The sequence below is a fragment of the Gigantopelta aegis genome, chromosome 12 (genome assembly GCF_016097555.1).
Source record: "Gigantopelta aegis isolate Gae_Host chromosome 12, Gae_host_genome, whole genome shotgun sequence".
Lineage (NCBI taxonomy): Eukaryota > Metazoa > Mollusca > Gastropoda > Neomphalida > Peltospiridae > Gigantopelta > Gigantopelta aegis.
This window is the reverse complement of record NC_054710.1, coordinates 48,392,254-48,411,972: the sequence shown is the minus strand read 5'-3', so window position 1 is coordinate 48,411,972 and position 19,719 is coordinate 48,392,254. Positions and strand designations below refer to the sequence as shown.

The 19,719-nt window shown below is 36.1% G+C and overlaps 1 protein-coding gene across 1 annotated transcript in view; it reads right to left on the bottom strand.

Annotated features, from left to right (window-relative positions):
- Positions 1-19,719, bottom strand: part of LOC121386782 — a 33,704-nt gene that overhangs the window by 10,818 nt on the left and 3,167 nt on the right. The window contains exons 2-6 of the mRNA XM_041517797.1: positions 18,766-18,867; positions 12,796-13,158; positions 7,755-8,084; positions 5,700-6,050; positions 3,847-4,164 (exon numbers count right to left, since the gene is read on the bottom strand). Of these exons, the coding sequence (XP_041373731.1) occupies positions 3,847-4,164; positions 5,700-6,050; positions 7,755-8,084; positions 12,796-13,158; positions 18,766-18,817 (1,414 nt within the window). The 5' untranslated portion in view covers positions 18,818-18,867. The remainder of the gene's footprint in view (positions 1-3,846; positions 4,165-5,699; positions 6,051-7,754; positions 8,085-12,795; positions 13,159-18,765; positions 18,868-19,719) is intronic.

Sequence of the window (19,719 nt, the reverse complement as noted above, 5' to 3'; positions counted from 1 at the left end):
ATAAAGTTCCAAAATGTGAATATTCGCAAAAACGCAGCCACGTGCAAACCATGTCACCACTGCACGTGCGTTGTCTGCACGTGCAACATGTACACCGACAGCATAAAAGTGCAGGGTGTTCGCTTGCCTGGCCTCTGTATCTGGCCGACAGTTGACAATCCAGGACATGCCACGTCTCAGTGAACCGCAGAGAAACAATGCCATCGGCCGACTAGACGCAGGCGAATCCAGAACGGCCGTTGCCAGGGCATTCCATGTGTCCCCAAGCACCATCTCCAGACTGTGGGACCGTTACCAGCAACATGGATCAACACGTGACCTCCCTAGATCCGGTTGACCACGGGTCACTACCCCCGGGCAGGACCGCTACATCCGGGTACGCCACCTTCGGGAACGATTGACTACTGCCACCTCCACAGCCGCAGCAATACCAGGTTTGCGCAGGATATCCGACCAGACCGTACGGAACCGCCTACGTGAGGTAGGAATTCGTGCCAGACGTCCAGTTCGAGGTGTCATCTTAACACCACAACACCGTCGACTCCGACTGCAGTGGTGCCAGATTCATCGACAATGGCCTCAACTGCGATGGAGACAGGTGTGGTTCAGTGACGAGTCCCGGTTTCTGCTCCGACGTCATGATGGAAGATGTCGCGTGTATAGGCGTCGTGGTGAACGTTATGCGGCAAACTGCGTGCAGGAAGTGGACAGATTCGGCGGGGATAGTGTCATGGTGTGGGCAGCCATCTCACACACTGGCAGAACTGACCTGGTCCACGTGCAGGGCAACCTGAATGCACAGGGCTACATTGACCAGATCCTCCGGCCACACATCGTTCCAGTTATGGCCAACGCCAACGCAGTGTTCCAACATGACAACGCCAGGCCTCACACAGCACGTCTCACAACGGCTTTCCTACAGAACAACAACATTAATGTCCTTCCTTGGCCATCGATATCACCGGATTTGAACCCAATTGAGCATCTATGGGACGAGTTGGACCGACGCCTCCGACAGCGACAACCACAGCCCCAGACCCTGCCCGAGCTGGCAGCAGCCTTGCAGGCCGAGTGGGCCACCATCCCCCGGGACGTCATCCGTACTCTGGTTGCTTCAATGGGCAGGCGGTGCCAGGCAGTTGTCAACACACGCGGAGGCCACACCCGGTATTGACTCCAGATGACCTTGACCTTGGTGGTGTGTCCTATCACTTACTCACAATGGACTAGAGTGAATTGTGAACAATCCTGCAACATTTGGTAATTATCGGACTCACCATTCAATAACTAAATCAATTCTCCAAATGTTACGACAATGTGCCTTTGCGTTTCTTCTTTTGAAGAGTATATATATCTTTCCTGTTGTGTATTAAGAAATGTTTTTAAAATACGGTCCGCCCAGGCTGCAGCTGCCAGTCTAGCAATGTGAAAATATAACACGTTCTATGTCATCTGTTGCCAGATCTGTAGCCAGATCTGTAGCTAACGCCAGCACACACGCAGTGTATCTTGACATATTGCGATTCATTGCATTTCATTCTCCACTGGTACCATGCTCACCAGACCCAGATACAGACCTGATGTGAACAGTTAAACAGTTAAAGAACAGTTAAATGTGTGTCAAATGTATTCATTACGCGTGCAACGTAATGCCGCGAAAGCATTACAATACCAGTCATATGACTAATTCTAACCACAACCACTTCAGGACTTGCGCTTCTAGACAAAAATCGGATTCACCGATTTAAGAATTATACATTTTCTTTAAATTATATATTCAGGTGTCTTATTTCCCCAGGGTGGAGAGAGGGGTGGAAGCAAAATTATAACTTGAGTTTTTATTGAAAATCACAGTTTTCTAGATTTTACAGATCTGGAACTTTAAATCTCAAATTCCAAGTCTTTCCAAGTTGTCTATAATGCATGCCAACCCTGTTAGAATAACACAGGATCAAGCCGTCTGAAATATACCCTGACGTAGTACCATAAAGGGTCGGTAATATTCTAGTGGAGCTTTCCCATCAGGTTGGCGAATTTCATGCATATTTTCTATATAGGACTGGTGCTGTTGTATTGTTTTTATTGTTTGATTTGTTGTTTTTATAGTTTATCTTGTTTTTGGTCTATTTTAATCATGGTTTATCTGATGAATACAATTTCGTAACAAACTTTTCGTTTTAACTTTCAATCTGTCATCTATATACTAAGAAACTTTCAAAAAGAAATATGGTTTAAATGTGGCAGTTAAAAAAAAAATCTTATATATCAACTGTTATTTGTGTACATGTGATAACAATATATAGACTGGCTACTCCTATGTGATGACTAGGTCGCCGATGCCAAATCATCCAATGAAAATGCACATTACCAACGACAGTTTGTTACTGAAAATAATTCTGCTTCACTATTGATTATTTAGACTGTCCCATCTAAAATCACAGATCTGACCAAATGCGTAGTTCCAAAGAATAAGAGGTTATTGCAGATGACCTTTCACTGTAGAAGAAGTCGACGTTTGATAACACTGCAGAGCCGGAATGTTTCTTCTGTGTATGCACGTGATTCGGTGCTGATTTGATGATGATGCAAGTGTAATTTAAACAAGTGCACAGTCAAAACTCTTGATACCACCCACTGTGGGACCCATCTGATTTTGGCGGATGGCAGAGGGCGGATAGCGGAGAAGGGGTGCGGGGTCGGTACATTTATATTAATGTAATTACAGACGGTCTGTACAGAAATATTTTTAGGCAATAAGCTGGGATGGCAGTATACCGGAGGGCGGTATGACTGTAATTATATAAAATGATTATGAAATGCAATGACCGTAAAAATGTAAAACTGATTGAGTACAAAGCTAAAACAATACAACACAATATCTTATAGTTGAACTTAAAGTTTAACTTCTAGTTTAATTATTGTTTTATTTGTGTGGGTTTTATGGATGATCGCTTTGTCAAGTATGTTTGCACAGAAGTATTATTAAATTATTTTTAATTTAATAATTAAATAAAAATATTTTTTATAAGTCGATAGTCATGTAAATTATCTGAAATCATTCCAACTGAACAGCTATATCATGGGATAAGCTAAAGATATTAACAATAAGCGAAATAGATTGTAAAACATTTAGAAAGATGCATATAATAAATATACCATTTCTCTGTTGTTGTTATTTGTTTTTCTTTATTTGATTTTTATGTCAACTCGTGTGAAAACCATATTTTCACCCACTGCTTAGCAAATTGTGAAAATATGGTTTTCACACATCACTCATTGACATCAAAATCGTATTTGAAAAAAACCCCAATATGAAATGGCCTCTACATATTTTATAATTCAGGAAAGAACGGTACTACCACTAACTGTACTGCCTTTTTTAAATTGATGTCATATGAATGGCCATTTGGTTTAATGTGTAGCATAAAAATCAGTCTGGTAAATACAAAACTATGCATTTGCCAAAAGTACTATACAGGGACCAATAGTTGGCAAGTGATCTCGAAACTATATGTTTCAGGGGGGGTGGGGGGTGGGGGGGGGGGTGGCACCATAGATTTGTCTTCATGATACAGGACCAATTCATGATGTGTGAATTTATTTGGGCCTACATATATATCTCACAAAACTTTATAAGTACAGATGCGAGGGGCGAGATGTATCTGTATGAATAGTAAGATGTATCTGTATGAATAGTAATCAACTGAAGTTATTCGGTCAAACTCTCCCGGTAGACCTATCCTTTGATTCCATATTCACATATGGCAAGGGAGACACTTCTCCAGTGGACGTTATGTCTCAGGCTGAATAACATATTAGTTGAACAAGACTGAGTGCTATACTTACCAGATGAAGCAATGCTACAAGTCGGTGTCAATAGTGATAGGCCGACATCAGTGCATTTCCATGTTGTATCATCTCTTTCCTTCTCAAAATGAAAAATTAGCAATGTCATTGATTCTGAAGGAATTCCTATAACACCATAGTGTGCATCAAATGATATACAGTCACCGAAAGTAGAATTGCACACGGCCACCAAACGGTTTTCTTTTTTTATCGCGATGTATGAGTTAACTATTCCATTGTTGACAACACAAGTCAAATTCAGTGGCATTCCGTCAAACCAGTTTGAAATACATGACTTTATTCCAAGCACTGCTCCACCTACAATATTTAACAAACATTAATGAAAATACTGTCATGATATAAATCCTTCACAGAGCATCACCCTGTTTCCCAATGTTGTATGTTAATGCTGTTGTATCTCTGTATATCTTTATACGCAATGTTAGCTCAATATCTCCTAAATTCAAGGGCCATAATTGCTAAAGATGGATACATTATTGTGAAAGTCAAAAATGATTGATAAATGTATGTGATAAACCTATACACAATATATCTATGCATTGTGAAAAAAAATCAGGAAAACTATATTTAGGATAGACGCACAGACGGACACATATACAGGCAAACAGACAGAAGGACGGAGATAAAACCTATAGTCACCTCTGATTGGATCGGTAGGGTATGCTACTAATAAATAATAAATGTATTTAAACATTAAACGTGATCATTGTTTACGTTAAAGTAAGTATCAACCATACCATGCCTGCATTCCATCCAGAACTTTTATTACAATGTTTACCTACGTTTTAATTTGATCTATCTGTGATATTTGGGTTTTTTGGTACACAGTTCTTTACACTGTGTTTTTATTTTACTTTTATATTCATGTTTATCATCACTTCAATTTGTGCATTTAGCATAGTTTGAAACACAATCGGTTCTATTCTATTCCATTATATTATATTCTGTATCAATCACAGAACTGCTTTACTGTTTGAAAGTCGTAGCGTGTGGGAAAAGCAGTTCTGTGGTTGATACTTTCATGAAAGTAAAAATAAAAATCATGTTCAATTTTTGTAATTTCAGTTAATAATAATTTCAGTAATATAAAATACTATGAAATAATAATTTAACTTTCTTCAGGTAATTAATATGTGGAATAAAGGAAACCCCACTCTGTGGTTCATATTGTTGCGTCAGTTTTCAAATGAGGCAATCCTCACATTAATACAATTTTTAAACAATAAATAGCATTTACTGATTTAACATTAACAACTAGCGTAAGTAAAGAAAATAACTGAAACAATCTAATTTGTTTTTTTAATAACTTTCAAAGTAGTCCAAAACCGAGATTCATGCAGTTGAAACATGAATCGATTATAATGAGAACATATAACTTGGGATAGCTTTTTTGCATCATTGCATATTGAGCAGAATGAGCTTATAAATGAAAATGCTGAATTATTATACTATCGTTTTAATTGGTTAATTGCGTGATTTTTTTACTAATTTATGCATAAGGCAGGCATCCATGTTGAATCTGGAAAAGATATGAATAAATATGTATTTTGGAGTTTGCAACTTACTGCACATTCTGAATTTTTCCTTCTGCTGTGTTTATCTTTTTGGGTAGTTTTTACCACACAGGTCGAGCACCTTAGTTGTCTTCTTTACTATGTTTAACGTCTTCGCAGCCGAGTAAATTGCTACTTTATATTTGTACTTCACTGCCGACCATTAATAGCTGCTGATCTCTTATGGCACTTGATCGGACTCGTGTTCAATGGTGTGGGTTTTTTTTTTTTTTACAAAATATATTATAATAAAAGCAGACCAAATCCTCATATACTTACTCTGAATGATCAGTTGTATCTTGTTAGTTGAGATAACAGCAGGGGCACTCCGGTTTACCATCAAGCTATTTGTTGCAGCACAGAAAACCTTCTGGCCCTGGTCTTGTCTGCGAGCCGTGTATGTCAGATTTACTGATGTGGTTCTGTCTATGGTGGTCGGGCTTCCTGGAATTCCTGGCAGTGACTCGTTTTCACCTGGTGATACCTCTTTGTACCACGTGACCAGCGAGACACTAGGAGCTGATTCCGCGCCTCGTATGACACATGTGAAAACTGTTGAATTTCCTTCTGTGATGATAACCGAATCTGACATTGATCCAGGTATTTCAATGCTGATATTGATTATGGGAGCTGAAAACAACATAAATGAAAAAAAAGAAAGAAATATTTTATAATGAGTCAAATTAAAAACTTCACAACCGTTTCATCTTGACCAATTTGCAAATATGACAGACGAAAAGGTTGAATAAGATATATTTTAATTGTATGACGTCCAAGGGAGGAATAGGAATAAATGTTGGAGTCCAAAATGTGTTTGATGCACCCACACCATTCGCTAAAAATCAGAAGAAGTCAAAATAGTAATTCACAAGATGTGTATGTTCACTTGCAGTGCAACGCCTCCTCATTGACTGTCCGATGCGTGTATAGACTGCATTAGGGAATCGGCGCCATTGTTCCACTAATGCAGCACCAAGTCCCGTGAAGTCTGTGGAGGGTTCCTGCTAGTTAACAGTCGTCTTCCGAGCACATTTATAAATATTGAAATCAGGATGGTCTCTATTTTTTCTCTCTTTTTATGTATTGGATGTCCACAAACTAATAGGAAATATTTAAAAAATGTTTGAGCCTGTACTGAATGCTAAAAAACCTAACATTTAACAATGAAAAGTTAAACATGTATTGTCTCATAGTGTTTTGGTTGAGTAGTTTTGAAAGTTGACAGATTTTCGGGGACAGATGTGTAGAGTGTTCGTACAACATATCTGGAACTTGAGACAGGGCTTCTCTGAGACTGCCTACACAATATGATATATATTCAGAGTGATTAAACAAAATCCCCTTTTTGAAGAAAAATAAGGGTTGAATTGTGGAACAAGTATCTCTTTTTTTTCTATAATATTATACACTTCTTTCTTTCTTCGAGTGTTAATTTTGCCCTGAACAGTTCTCGACTTTCTCAGTGAAACAGTCCTGAATAGGCCATATGATTCCAGTCGTAAGACATAAAAAAGGAAATCTTGAAATGCTGGAGGCAAAATACATTGCTGAAGAAATAAAGAAGTGTTTAAAAAAATATAGTAATAAAAAGAAAAATAATAAATAAATAAATACATAAATACAAAGACTATGGGCTATATGAATATAGCATACATAAAGTTGAACAATCGACAATTGTTTTTAGTACTTAGCCTCAGTATAGCTGAGTAAGTTCTCATTGGTATAACGTTTTTGAAACCACATTTTTAATAATACGCTATCTTAAATGTAAGCCAAGCCATGTATCAAAATAAAACATTTGTTATCAATCCACAACATAATGAACTGGTCTTGTGCAAACATCTACAATGCACACTTTCCTATAATGCTAAGTAGGGCAAATTCATACAGGGAAGAGCTTTTATTGGTGGACTGTGTAGACTTTATTTCATTTAAAAACAAAGAATTCGAGACACGAAGAACATGTAGTGTATGCCTACTCGAATCCCGCTGTCTAAAATAGGAAATACTGACACATGACCTTTGTCAGAATCCATTGCACGGAAATATTCAGAACTGCGAAGTGGTCTATTCATAAAGTATGTCACCATGTTCTTTTCTGGAATCATTGGCCACTGGTTTAGCAAATGAACAACTGATAAACATTACCTGACTCTAGTCACCAAAAAATAGTATCAGCAGAAAGAAAAATACTTTGAATATATAGTGACCGTATCTAGCAGAGTGGTTTAATTACAGAAACGTACTGCATTGATCACTAGGTTCCTCTGTATAGTATAGTTATCATTGACATGTTTCATGTCTAGCAAAGTGTGTATAGTAATTGCAACTTACAAATGAGCGTCTTGTTGCATGTTGATTTACCAACTCCTGAAAATCCATCTTGACAAATCCATTCACCAGCATCCACCGATGTGACGAAAGATTCTATTACAAGAGTATTCACTGAAGGCGAGTCAATAGCACCAGTGTAGCCAGTTACACGTTTAACAGTATCACACTGTATGTTATGTATGTTACATTCTACCACAAGTTGTGGTGTTCCACCGTTAGGTCTGTACCATTGGATTCCATTACGTATATTTCCAATCATATTGCAGGTCAGGTTTGTGCTTTGTCCAGGATTTCCACTATTTATGCAATCAATGGTTGTAATTGCTGCACCTGTTAAGAAACCAATAACAAATAGATAATAAGTTTATATCTATCTGTATCATTCACGTGTGTGTGTGTGTGTGTGTGTGTGTGTGTGTGTGTGTGTGTGTGTGTGTGTGTGCGTGCGCGTGTGTGTGAGTGTGTGTGTGTGTGTTCAACTGAAAAATAATAATACATTTTGAAAGATATATTAATAATGCAATTAGATATTAGCAAGCTAATTAACCAGGTTATTGATGAAATGGTATTGTTAAATGTCTGTGGTAAGAGTTGATTGCTTATCATCACAGAAGAGTGATTTGGCTGCAGAACAAGGTGCATTTGTAATTGCCTATGCTCTTCATTTGATATTACAATACTGGTAGCTGGTGCCCGTTTCGTGGACATATTGCAGCCATTTTGAAAAAAACCCAGTATATTAAAAGGTATTACAATTATCAGAAAGAGGTTCAGCATAGTTTTAAATACATAACACGACACAGATGATAAAAGTCTACAAACTTTATTAATGTTAATAATGAACATTAGTGGAAGAATATGGCAGTCATTTTGAATTTAAGAACTCCCTAATAAGATCATTTATGCAAATTTTCTTGCATGTATCTTCATTTGAAAGGTCATTTTTGTTATTGCTCTGCCAGTAATTCTAATAGTACATGCCCATGTTTTATGGATGTTGCCATACACTGACCCCAATATTTGCCACTTCCAAAGTCAGAGGTTTGTTTACATATCAGACGTTAGGTTCAACATGTTAGTAGACATATAAAAATAATAGAAAATTACTAATATAAAAAACAAAATGTATTAAGATGCATCTTAATAATGAATATTGGTATAACACTGTGATTATCATATTGAAAAATGGCCACCATGTTGAAAATCCAAGTGGTTCACTGATTGGATTTGAAGAACATCTCAGGAAGATCATCTTTTTTAGTTTTGATCATAAAGTGTTTTGGTTATGGAACAAGGTACACTGACATTTCAAAGAGATAATCTGTGCAGAGGTTCATGCTTGTTTCACAACTTGAAAGGTCATTTCTGTTTTTTGCTATGCCAATAATCATAATAGTAGGTGTCCATGTTTTGTGGAGGTTGCAATACATTAACCCCCCAATATTTGCAATTCTCACTATCAGAGACCTTTTTTTACATATTAGACGTTTGGTTCAGCAAAATGACTAATATCGAAAATATTGTTTAAACTACATCTCAATAATGAAAGGTTCTCTGCTCTCCCAATAGTGCTATTTGTAGTTGACCCTGTTTTTTGTTTGTTTTGTTTTTATTGAGGGTTTTTTGGGGGAGGGGGAGGGGGGGGGGGAGGTGGACACTACTTTGACCACCATATTTGCTACACCCACCACCAGAAGCCCGTTTACCAAAACGTTTTTGTTAACATATATGATGAGGAATACAAAAAAGCAGATCTACATAATGTCCTCTCTGGGTGGCACCAAAGTCTCAGAAAATGAAGTCATTACGCCTGCTGGGACGTCATTACTTAAATCAGGTCATGGAAAGGATGTCAGAAGCTGGTTTATGTCTATTTTTACCAAATATAGTGCGTTCAGACCAATTAAGCAATGAAATGGGCGCATTACCGTCTACTGGTACCGTCTTGTCCGTGGTCTAAAATATGTAGGGCAAACGTCAACAAGGCTGCAGGTGAGTAGCCCATTATGGGTTGTACTGGGGCTTCTCTATACATTTTGAAGAAAAAGAATCCCTAGCAACAAATCGGATTTTTAAAATTTTATACAAGGGACATTTTCCGTTATCATTATTCAATAGCCATGAAAAACAGTAATAATATCTAAAACAAAAATAAAATTTTAAAATCTGGATGATAATATTAGTAAACACCCATAAACAACCTTTAGAGACGTATCGAACACACAGAAAGCAATGGAATGCTCTACACAGATTTGATTTCCATGACTAAAAAGTGTTATAACACTAGTCAGTCAAACCAACTGTATTTTCAAAAACGCTGTTAACTATAGTATTTACACTTTTAGTAAAAAGGGATTTAATTCCATGTTACAAGTATATATTCCATGTTAAAATACCATATATATATATATATATATATATATATATATATATATATATATATATATATATATATATATATATATGTATGTATGTATATACTCACGGCCAAAAGAAACTTTACAAATGAAAACAAGATATAGTCTCTGAAAACATCCATATATCCTAACGTAACCAATTGCATAAATAATCACCCAAACAAAACCAACTTTCTACAGTATATTTGAAACATAACGTTGCATGCTTTTCATGCCGAGCAAAAAAAAATATCGAAATCACGTTTTCCAGGACCTACGAAATAATGGTATTAAAATGAGCCAGGATACTGGTAGGGTATGCATTTGATAGAAAACCACCTAAAGAATGCCACGACTTACTGTAGAACAACGCGAGCGAGCCATAGGCATGATACAAATGAGGGCATCTAACGCTCATGTCGCAAGGACGTTTGGATGTTCCAGAGTTGCTTTTGGTAACCTGATAAATCGATACCAACAGACAGGCCAAGAATGGGTAGACCACGTGTCACAACTCAACGGGATGACCGATACCTACGAACATTACACCTACGTAATCGTTTTCTGACGGTGACGTCATCAGCGGCAACGGCATTTGGCCACCGTGTGAGTAGACACACCGTGTCAAGAAGATTACGTGCTGCTGGTATCAGAGTCTACAGACCCTACCGTGGGACCACCTTGACAGACCAACACCGTCGGCTTAGATTACGATGGGCCAGGCATGCGAGGCGTTGGCTGATTCGTGATTGGCGAAGGGTTCTCTTTTCTGATGAGAGTAGGTTCTGCCAATTCCGTGGGTATGGGAGAATAAGAGTGTATCGGCGTAGAGGAGAACGTACAGCCCGATGTTGTATTAATGAAGTCTAACCTTTCGGAGGTGGTAGTGTGATGGTGTGGGGAGGCATCTGTGGCGATCAGACCACTGAACTTATCATCATTGATGGCCATCTGAATGCTCAACGTTACAGGGATGAAGTGCTAAGACCAGTTGTTATGCCATTCCTACAGCAACAGCCTCAAGGGATCATGTTCCAGCAGGATAATGCGAGACCTCACGTTGCTCGCATTGTTCAGTGCTTCCTCTATCAGAACAACGTTAACGTCTTACCATGGCCTGCACGCTCTCCAGACATATCACCTATAGAACATCTTTGGGACTACCTTGATCGCCAGATTCGACAGAGACAACAGCCCCCACTCAACAGACACCAACTGCAACAATCCCTAGTTGAGGAATGGCGATGCATCCCGAATGATGTAATCAGAAAGCTGACTACATCTATGTGAAGACTTCTGCATGCATGTATCCGAGCTCACGGGGGTCACTAGATTTTTGCTTTTTCTTGTTGTTTTCAAAAATAATTTCACAACTTGTGTCGGTGTCTTTGTGAAAAACATACATGTATTACGTAATCAAAGTTGGTGATTACGTTGTTTCAAGTTGAAGAAAAGAGAAGGAAATACAATGGAAGCGTTTTTAATGGGGGGGGGGGGGGGGGGTCGTTTCTAATAGGTTACATTAAAACATTTTTAAAAATGCATTTAGATGTGGCAAAGACAAACAGACTGAAACAAATATATATTTCTTATATAAAAACAAGTTTCTTACCGATCAGTTATGATAGACATCTGGACAGTTTTACAAACCGACTGGGCACTTCGATGTTTCCCGCTATTTCACCTCTGATCTTAAGAATATCTTGCTGTTCAAATCTAAATTCTTCATACCTTTCACATCATAAAACGTGTCAAATTGCTTTATTCGGCCAGTAAATAACAGGTTGTGTTGCCTAGTTCTATATCGCAACACACAAGCGCGGCCGTATCCCTTTTGAGACTTATCCGGTGAATAACGTTATTCGCGTTTAGGTTATTCGGGTTCCTCTACCCTGCGGTCATCAATAGGCCACCAAAGTTCCACACTTATCTGGCAGATAGGAACTATTCCTGGATAGTGGACTTATCCGCCCCTGAATACTAAGTGTGCAATGTCAAAGATTTTTTTTTTTTTTTACAAAATAATGTTAAATTGTTTTATTTTATTTATTATTATTTTTATTTTATTTTATTTTACTTTTATTTTATTTTATTTTTTATTTTATTATTATTATTATTTATTTATTTTATTATTTTTTTCTTGGGGGGTGGGGGGGGCGGGGGCTGTCAGACCTAAGGAAAAGGTATGTAGTATCGAATATATGCATATTGAAAAGCTCACATTATTGAATAGTCTTCTAGGTTCGATTTGTATTATGTTGCTATCAGGATGGTCATCCTTGTGGAAATAGAAATGTAATTGACTTATAGACTATTTGTAGTCAGTTGCTTAAACTACTATCTAGTGTAATCATAATAATAATATGGCAAACAACAAAGTGAGCGATTTATAAAACAAGCTATTAGGCCCAACTGACACATGGATAAACTCCCACCTAACAGACTCACGGCGAGCACGCCAATCATTTTCCTGAAAACACAATACAAACGTTTATCTCTAGATTGATACTCATTCAAAATATTTCCAAACTGTTGTGTAATACTTTAATTGCATAGACAGTACACGAAGGAACAGATAAAGAAAAACAGTAAACAACCAATGTTTTACACTTCCATCAATTTAAGTAAGATATAATATAACTTACTTGAAATGACAAGTCTAACAGTAGGGCTGGTTGTTTCAGCCAGTCTGAGTCCACACCACCATTCTCCAGCATCATGTTCATCAACACTGTTGAATGTCAGAGTGTACTTCTTGATGGTGGACGAGCTGCTGCTTGTTCCACTTCCACAGGACACGCTGGTTCCGACTGGTGGATCATTGAAAATGGAACAGGAAGCACCAATCTGGTAAAGACTAGTAAAAGAACTGACAGGCGCAGGTCCATTTTTAAAAAATCTGACCCAATCATCAAGACCAGCGGCCTGTGTGACAATGCATGTTATTGCAAAGGAATTGTTCAATGCAGTAAAAGTTCCAGAACTTGAAATATTCAAAGAAGGTCTGCCTGCAAACAAAATGACAATTAAAGTTAAACTTTGTTTTGTTCAATGAAATCATTAGAGAACATTGATTTAAATTAGATGTTAAACATTTGCTACATTTTTCCATCTATAGCAAGGGATCATTTATATGCAATGTCACACAGACAGGATAGCACATACCAATGCATTTGATATACTAGTCGTGGTGCACTGGCTGAAACGACAAATAGCCCAATGGGCCACCAACTACAGTTGTGTGCCATTACCAAGGGATGTGTATATTGCCTGTATTTGTCAACAGCCGACAAATGAAATCCTATAATAAAATGAAGCCATATATGAAAAGTCTTTCTTACTTTTTATACGCAAGTAGTTTATGTATTCATTTGAAAGATGTTTTAAATATATACTTATACGTATGCAATTTTGCCACGGTGGGTGAAACCATGAAATTGCTGAATATATAACAGAAGAACGTTACGATCATACGAAAATAAATGAAACGAACCCACACTTATCTTCTTTCCATTTGCTTTCACATTTCACTAAATAATATTTGGCCATCAGTAAACTGTGATGCATCTATGACATCAATATACCTACCGATTTTATTTGATTAAAGTAAAATAAACTATTTAAAACAATGTAAATACAAACCATTATTCGTTATTGCCGTGGGGTGTTTTTCTAAAGTGTTATTCTAATAGCAGCCAGTCTTAGTGTGGGTTAATGTGGGTAGCAGACGTTTCGTCCCGGAACCCATCCGCCGCAATCAGTTCGACCCCACGACATGTATATGATAAACTGGTGAAAATGTGGCAAAGTACTTTACATAACAATAACATTGGTTCAAAGTTTGTCGCTTTATTACTAGTCTGTAGTCTTAAACTGTAATACAATATTTGCTAATAAAGTGGGAGTAGGGGTTGTTTGTTTTGTTGTTGTTGTTTCTTGGGTGGTGGGCGCGTTGGGTGTGTATGTGTTTTTTATTGAAAAGTTCCTATGCACATGTAAATTTATAATTTTATACTCATTTACAAGTTATAAAGTATGCATTTGCTGAACTCTGTTAACTGCAGTACAAGGTATAGTAATTTTATTTACACTGAAGCATGTTTTGCTAGACAAACCATAATGTAGGCCTATGCCTAAAAAGGACGAATAAAAGGTCTACCACTTATATGGATTGATTTATAATTTTTCTTCCTGCAACCACCGTTACCACTGACAGAATACGATGACGGATAATGCAAAGTCATAGCTACACGAATAGCTACATTAGAAACTCGCTCGTTTGACCTCTAGGTCATCGTACAATGTGACTGAAATAACAGCATTAATAGCTTTTCTCCTTACTGTGTATGATTTGCAGAATAAAGATAATAACTAGTGAATGACTTCGAATATCTGCTTTATCCTGTTCTGGCCGAATGAGAAATTCCCATTCATACCTTCACGGGATAAAGCAGATATTCAACGTCATTCACTAGTTATTCTCTAACATTCCAATAAATAATATAAAAACATTGTATTGTTATTTATCTCTGGTTGTTTTATTTATTTTGCAAATATATGTCAAATATGGCTTTTTCGCGCACTTTAAATTATAATTTGAAGATGGGCGTTCACGCACTTAAAATTGAAAATATCAAAAACAATTGTGGAAAAATATATATATTAGGTTTGTCGCACTGATGCAAAACATAATGAACTAGTTTTGTGGAAAAGTTAAGTGATCTGCAATGCATATTTTCCCCAATATTCAACTCTAAAGTGACACATTAAACAAAATCACTTGTCAGCCGATAATATATATAAATGTAGGGCAAATTCATACAGGTATTGGTTGTTTTTGGTGGACGGTCTAGAATGTATTTGTCTAGAAAATAATTATAACACCATAGCTCATTATATCTGCAGTCGGGGCACATTTTCTCAGGGTTTTTGTGGTGTTCCGTCATTAAGTCCATTAAGTACATTGCCAGTTATATTGCAGGTCAGGTTTTTTCTTTGTCAGGAATTTTCAATACATGTATATATGCAATCAATGTTTGTAATGGCTTCACCTGTTACGAAACAAATAAAAGTAAAGTATCTATATCATTCACGTGTGTGTGTGTGTGTGTGTGTGTGTGTGTATGTGTGTGTGTGCGTGTGTGTGTGTGTGTGTGTGTGTGTGTGTGTGTGTGCCTAATTGCACATTTTCCGGTATTATACGATTTACTCTACCAAATTCAGAATTGTGTTACTAAATGTGACAAGGAATCTACAAACAAACAACATTTGCTTGTGATTGGTCAAGTAGTCTTGAAAAAGATGTCAAAAGAAATTACATTTTAAATGCATTTCTCTATGCAACTATATAGTAAACTTCACCCCCACCCTGCGGACAAACATGAGACCCAACATTAATCAAATTAACAGACCATATGTTGAACTTTATATATATGAAGACTATAATTTTGGTTATATTATTTATCAGTATGTTTTATAGTTTGGGCTGTGGAAACTATAATGTGCATGTAATTGTCTGTCAAGCAGTATATGAATTACGCATATTAAGTGCACGTGCAGATGGTACCACGTGAGAGTTGTGGTTCAAACTGAGATTTTATTATTGCAAGAGTTGGCAAATTTTGATGGTCAAGTGAAGTGTTGGAATGGTTTGTGTAGAAATATTATATTATTAACTGTTATATTGTAGATACTTTGACAGAAGGACTTGAAATAGGGGCCTACGAAAAGAAACATTTAGTCCATTGTTGAAACCTAGCAGGTAAAATAAAACTTCACCTGCTAAAACAATCTCAAATAAAGCAGGTCATTTGTTAGAGACAGCAAGGAACCTTTCTAGTCAATTGTAACTTGACTGGCAACTACTGTTTAATGTTTTAATAATGATTAGCAACTACCGTTTAATGTTTTAAAATTGACTGGCAACTACTGTTTAATGTTTTAATAATGATTAGCAACTACCGTTTAATGTTTTAAAATTGACTGGCAACTATTGTTTGATATTTTAAAAATGACTGACAACTACTGTTTAATATTTTAAAAATGATTAGCAACAACTGTTTAATGTTTTAAAAATGACTGGCAACAACTGTTTAATGTTTTAAAAATGACTGGCAACTACTGTTTAATGTTTTAAAAATGATTAGCAACTACTGTTTAATGTTTCAAAATTGACTGGCAACTACTGTTTAATTGTTTAATAATGATTAGCAACTACTGTTTAATGTTTTAAAATTGACTGGCAACTACTGTTTAATATTTTTTAAATGACTGACAACTACTGTTTAATGTTTTAAAAATGATTAGCAACTATTGTTTAATATTTTAAAATTTATTAGCAACTACTGTTTAATGTTTTAAAATGTATTAGCAACAACTGTTTAATGTTTTAAAATTGTGTAGCTGAAACTGAAACTCGTGTAGTGAATCGCTACTGAACACAATGTTCCATGGACAGTTATATATGTACAGTTATCTCAGTTTCTATTTAGCTCGTGTTCCTGTTATAATATAATTCCATAATTCTCTAAAATACATATCGACAACCTAATTTTTTAAACACTATACGAAAACCTCCCCTCACCCGTGCTAGTCGTTTTAATTCCAGCAGATCATATATTTATATATATATTTTTAGCAGAATATATTTCTTTTGACCTGTTTTACAAAAATAACAGCATGCCGTATTTTACCTCCTATTCCGTGCCCTTGATAGTGAATGTAGTATATTGCGGTTTAATGGTGGTCGTTAACGACATATAATGAGTACGTAGCAATTTAGCGTGGATTTAGTATGTACTAGTGCTAATATTAGTTCCTGCAAGGTCGATATGAACTTGTATTTGGTTATAGATAGCTTTCATATTTTAGGACGTGGTGGTTTGATTACCGTAAATTATCTAATGGTGATGCTACATTGGTTTAATGAATGGGTGAGTTATAATGGTTATGATATGTTCAACGGTGGTTGATTTGTTTATTATATACACGAACATGCATGTATTATTTCACTATGTGTGATTTGTTATTTGAAGTGTGGAGATTATATTAACGGTTGCAGTTGTCTATGACAAAGGTGTAAGTGAAAATTAAAAATTATATTGACATATTAAATTAAGTGTAATACTGTATTGCATAATTAATAGTTGCACAATGGTGTGTAAATAAGGATTAATGTAATGTTAAGTGATGGTATTGGCATTTGGGGGGGGGGGGGGGGGGGTGGTAGAGACAAGAACAGATACTCAACCACACAGCGAGTCGTTTTCCATTATTGAACAATGGAGCTGATACATAATTTAGAATTGGTTCAATATTACCTTTTTGAACCACGGCCTCAACCCAAAGGTGTGTGTGTGGCGGGGGTTTAGAACTCCTCCCAAGTGCCAAGGAAGCTCTTCATAAAATGTGGTTGGAACTGGTAAACTATTTTGTTTAGAGAATAAGTGTAAACTGTGAAACGTTTGCACACGACGAATGACGCACGTCGGAGACGAACAACGCGCGAGAAACTGTATGGAACTTTAGTTAGATTTTTAAAATATTTGTTTTAATTAAAATACATGTTGTTATGTTTGTTAGTATTTGGAGACTTGCCCTGAATGTAATACTAATAACGTATGTCTATTTTACTAATAAAAATGTTCATTGTTAAAATTTTATTTTATTTTTTAAAGTTTAGTAAAAATACCAAAATATCTCTCTATTAATTTGTGAAGATTGCCCTAAGAATACTTATACTAAATTTTAAAATTATCCAATCAAAACTCTAGAAAATAGACTTTTAAATTTTCAGTATTAAATTTTTATTTAAACTATTTAAATATAACAAATGATTGCCCATAAATTTAACTTTTACTTGAAATTGCATTATTTCTTGCCAACAGAGCCATTTTAGATGACAGATACATTATACATTACGTGTTTCCTTTCTTTTAATGACAATCAAAATTGTATTTATATGTATACAATTATTTATTATTTGAATGTAAAATAAAATTAAAATTAAAATGATTTTATTTTTAATTACAACGTTAAGTGCAGAAAGCTCAATACTGGGTTTACTAAATTACTTTCTTCTTTTTATTTTCTTTATTTATTTTGAATGTTTGGTAAAAAAGAAATGAGACATGGAACATATTTAACATGCCACCAGACTTCAGTTTACTGTTTTTTGTTTTATATTATATCATTCCAGTTGGTCGGTTTGAGATCGATCCCCGTTAGTGGGCCCATTGGGCTATTTCTCGTTAAAGCCAGTGCTCCACAACTGGTGTAACAAAGGCCGTGGTATGTACTATCCTGTCTGTTGGATGGTGCATATAAAAGATCCCTTGCTGCTAATCGAAATGAGTAGCCCATGAAGTGGCGACAGCGGGTTTTCTCTCAATATCTGTGTGGTCCTTAACCTTATGTCTGGCGACATATAACCGTAACTATAATGTGTTGAGTGCGTCGTTAAATAAAACATTTCCTTCCTTCCTTCATTTATTGCAGTTAAGTTACAACATATTTGTTCTACCGTTATATACTAGCAATGTGATCAAAAAATAAATTTCAAGGTATGTTATTTTCTCAGTGGTTTCTGTTTTTATTTAGAAAAGTCAAACACTGACCTTGCACATGTTTCGAACAAAAGAGGAACAGGATCACTGAGATCCAATACATCGCAGTAATGCAGTACTCTGGTTTTCAACTTTTAGGGGCAATCAATAATCCTAAAAAAGAGAAAAGTATACAGAATTTGAAAATATTTTCAAAACATTTTAACTGCCACTAACATGATAATAAATATCATCTACTGTAGTTTTGTAACGAGCTTCATGGTAACTGCAGCGTAGGCCTAGAACGGCTAAAAATCAACGAAAAAAATGCCGCAGGTGGCAGTGTGTGGTAACAGAAAAGAAAGAAGATATATTTGAAAAAAAACCTCCTGCAATTTAAGCTGTGGTCCTTTTTTTTTTTTTTTTTTAAATATTGCATGATTCTAACTTTTATCACTCTCCCATAAAACAATGATCTATTTGCTTGTCTTCGTCATTCAACACTCCTCTAACCAAAGCTGCATTGTACATGATACTGAATTTCTAACTAATCTGGCAAAGTGAAAACAAAGGAACCTACATGTAGAAACAATTTTCAAATGTGCTTTCGGCTATATTGATGAGTTTGACCTCGTAGCATTCGATAATTACATGACAATGACAGCGGTTGATATAACAACAGAAAGTAATCCTGTTCGTGCCTTGATCTTTATGTAGACATACACATCGACACTGGCTTCCATAATTACATGTATAACATATACCTCGGGTGAACACCCTTAACTTCTGTTGTGTGCTAGAATTTCATTATCTTAAATAATAATAATAAATATTACGTTAATAACAAAAATACAATCTACAAAATAGCCGAAAATCGTTGTTTTAAAATATCATTTTTAAGTTTCAGATGACAGGAAAACCCGTTTTAGGCTTTTAGAGACTTCAAATGTTCGGGAGAACATACCTTTGGACCCGCATACAAAGCTCCGTCGGTTCGCACCCTCAGGCAACTTCATATCTAAAAGG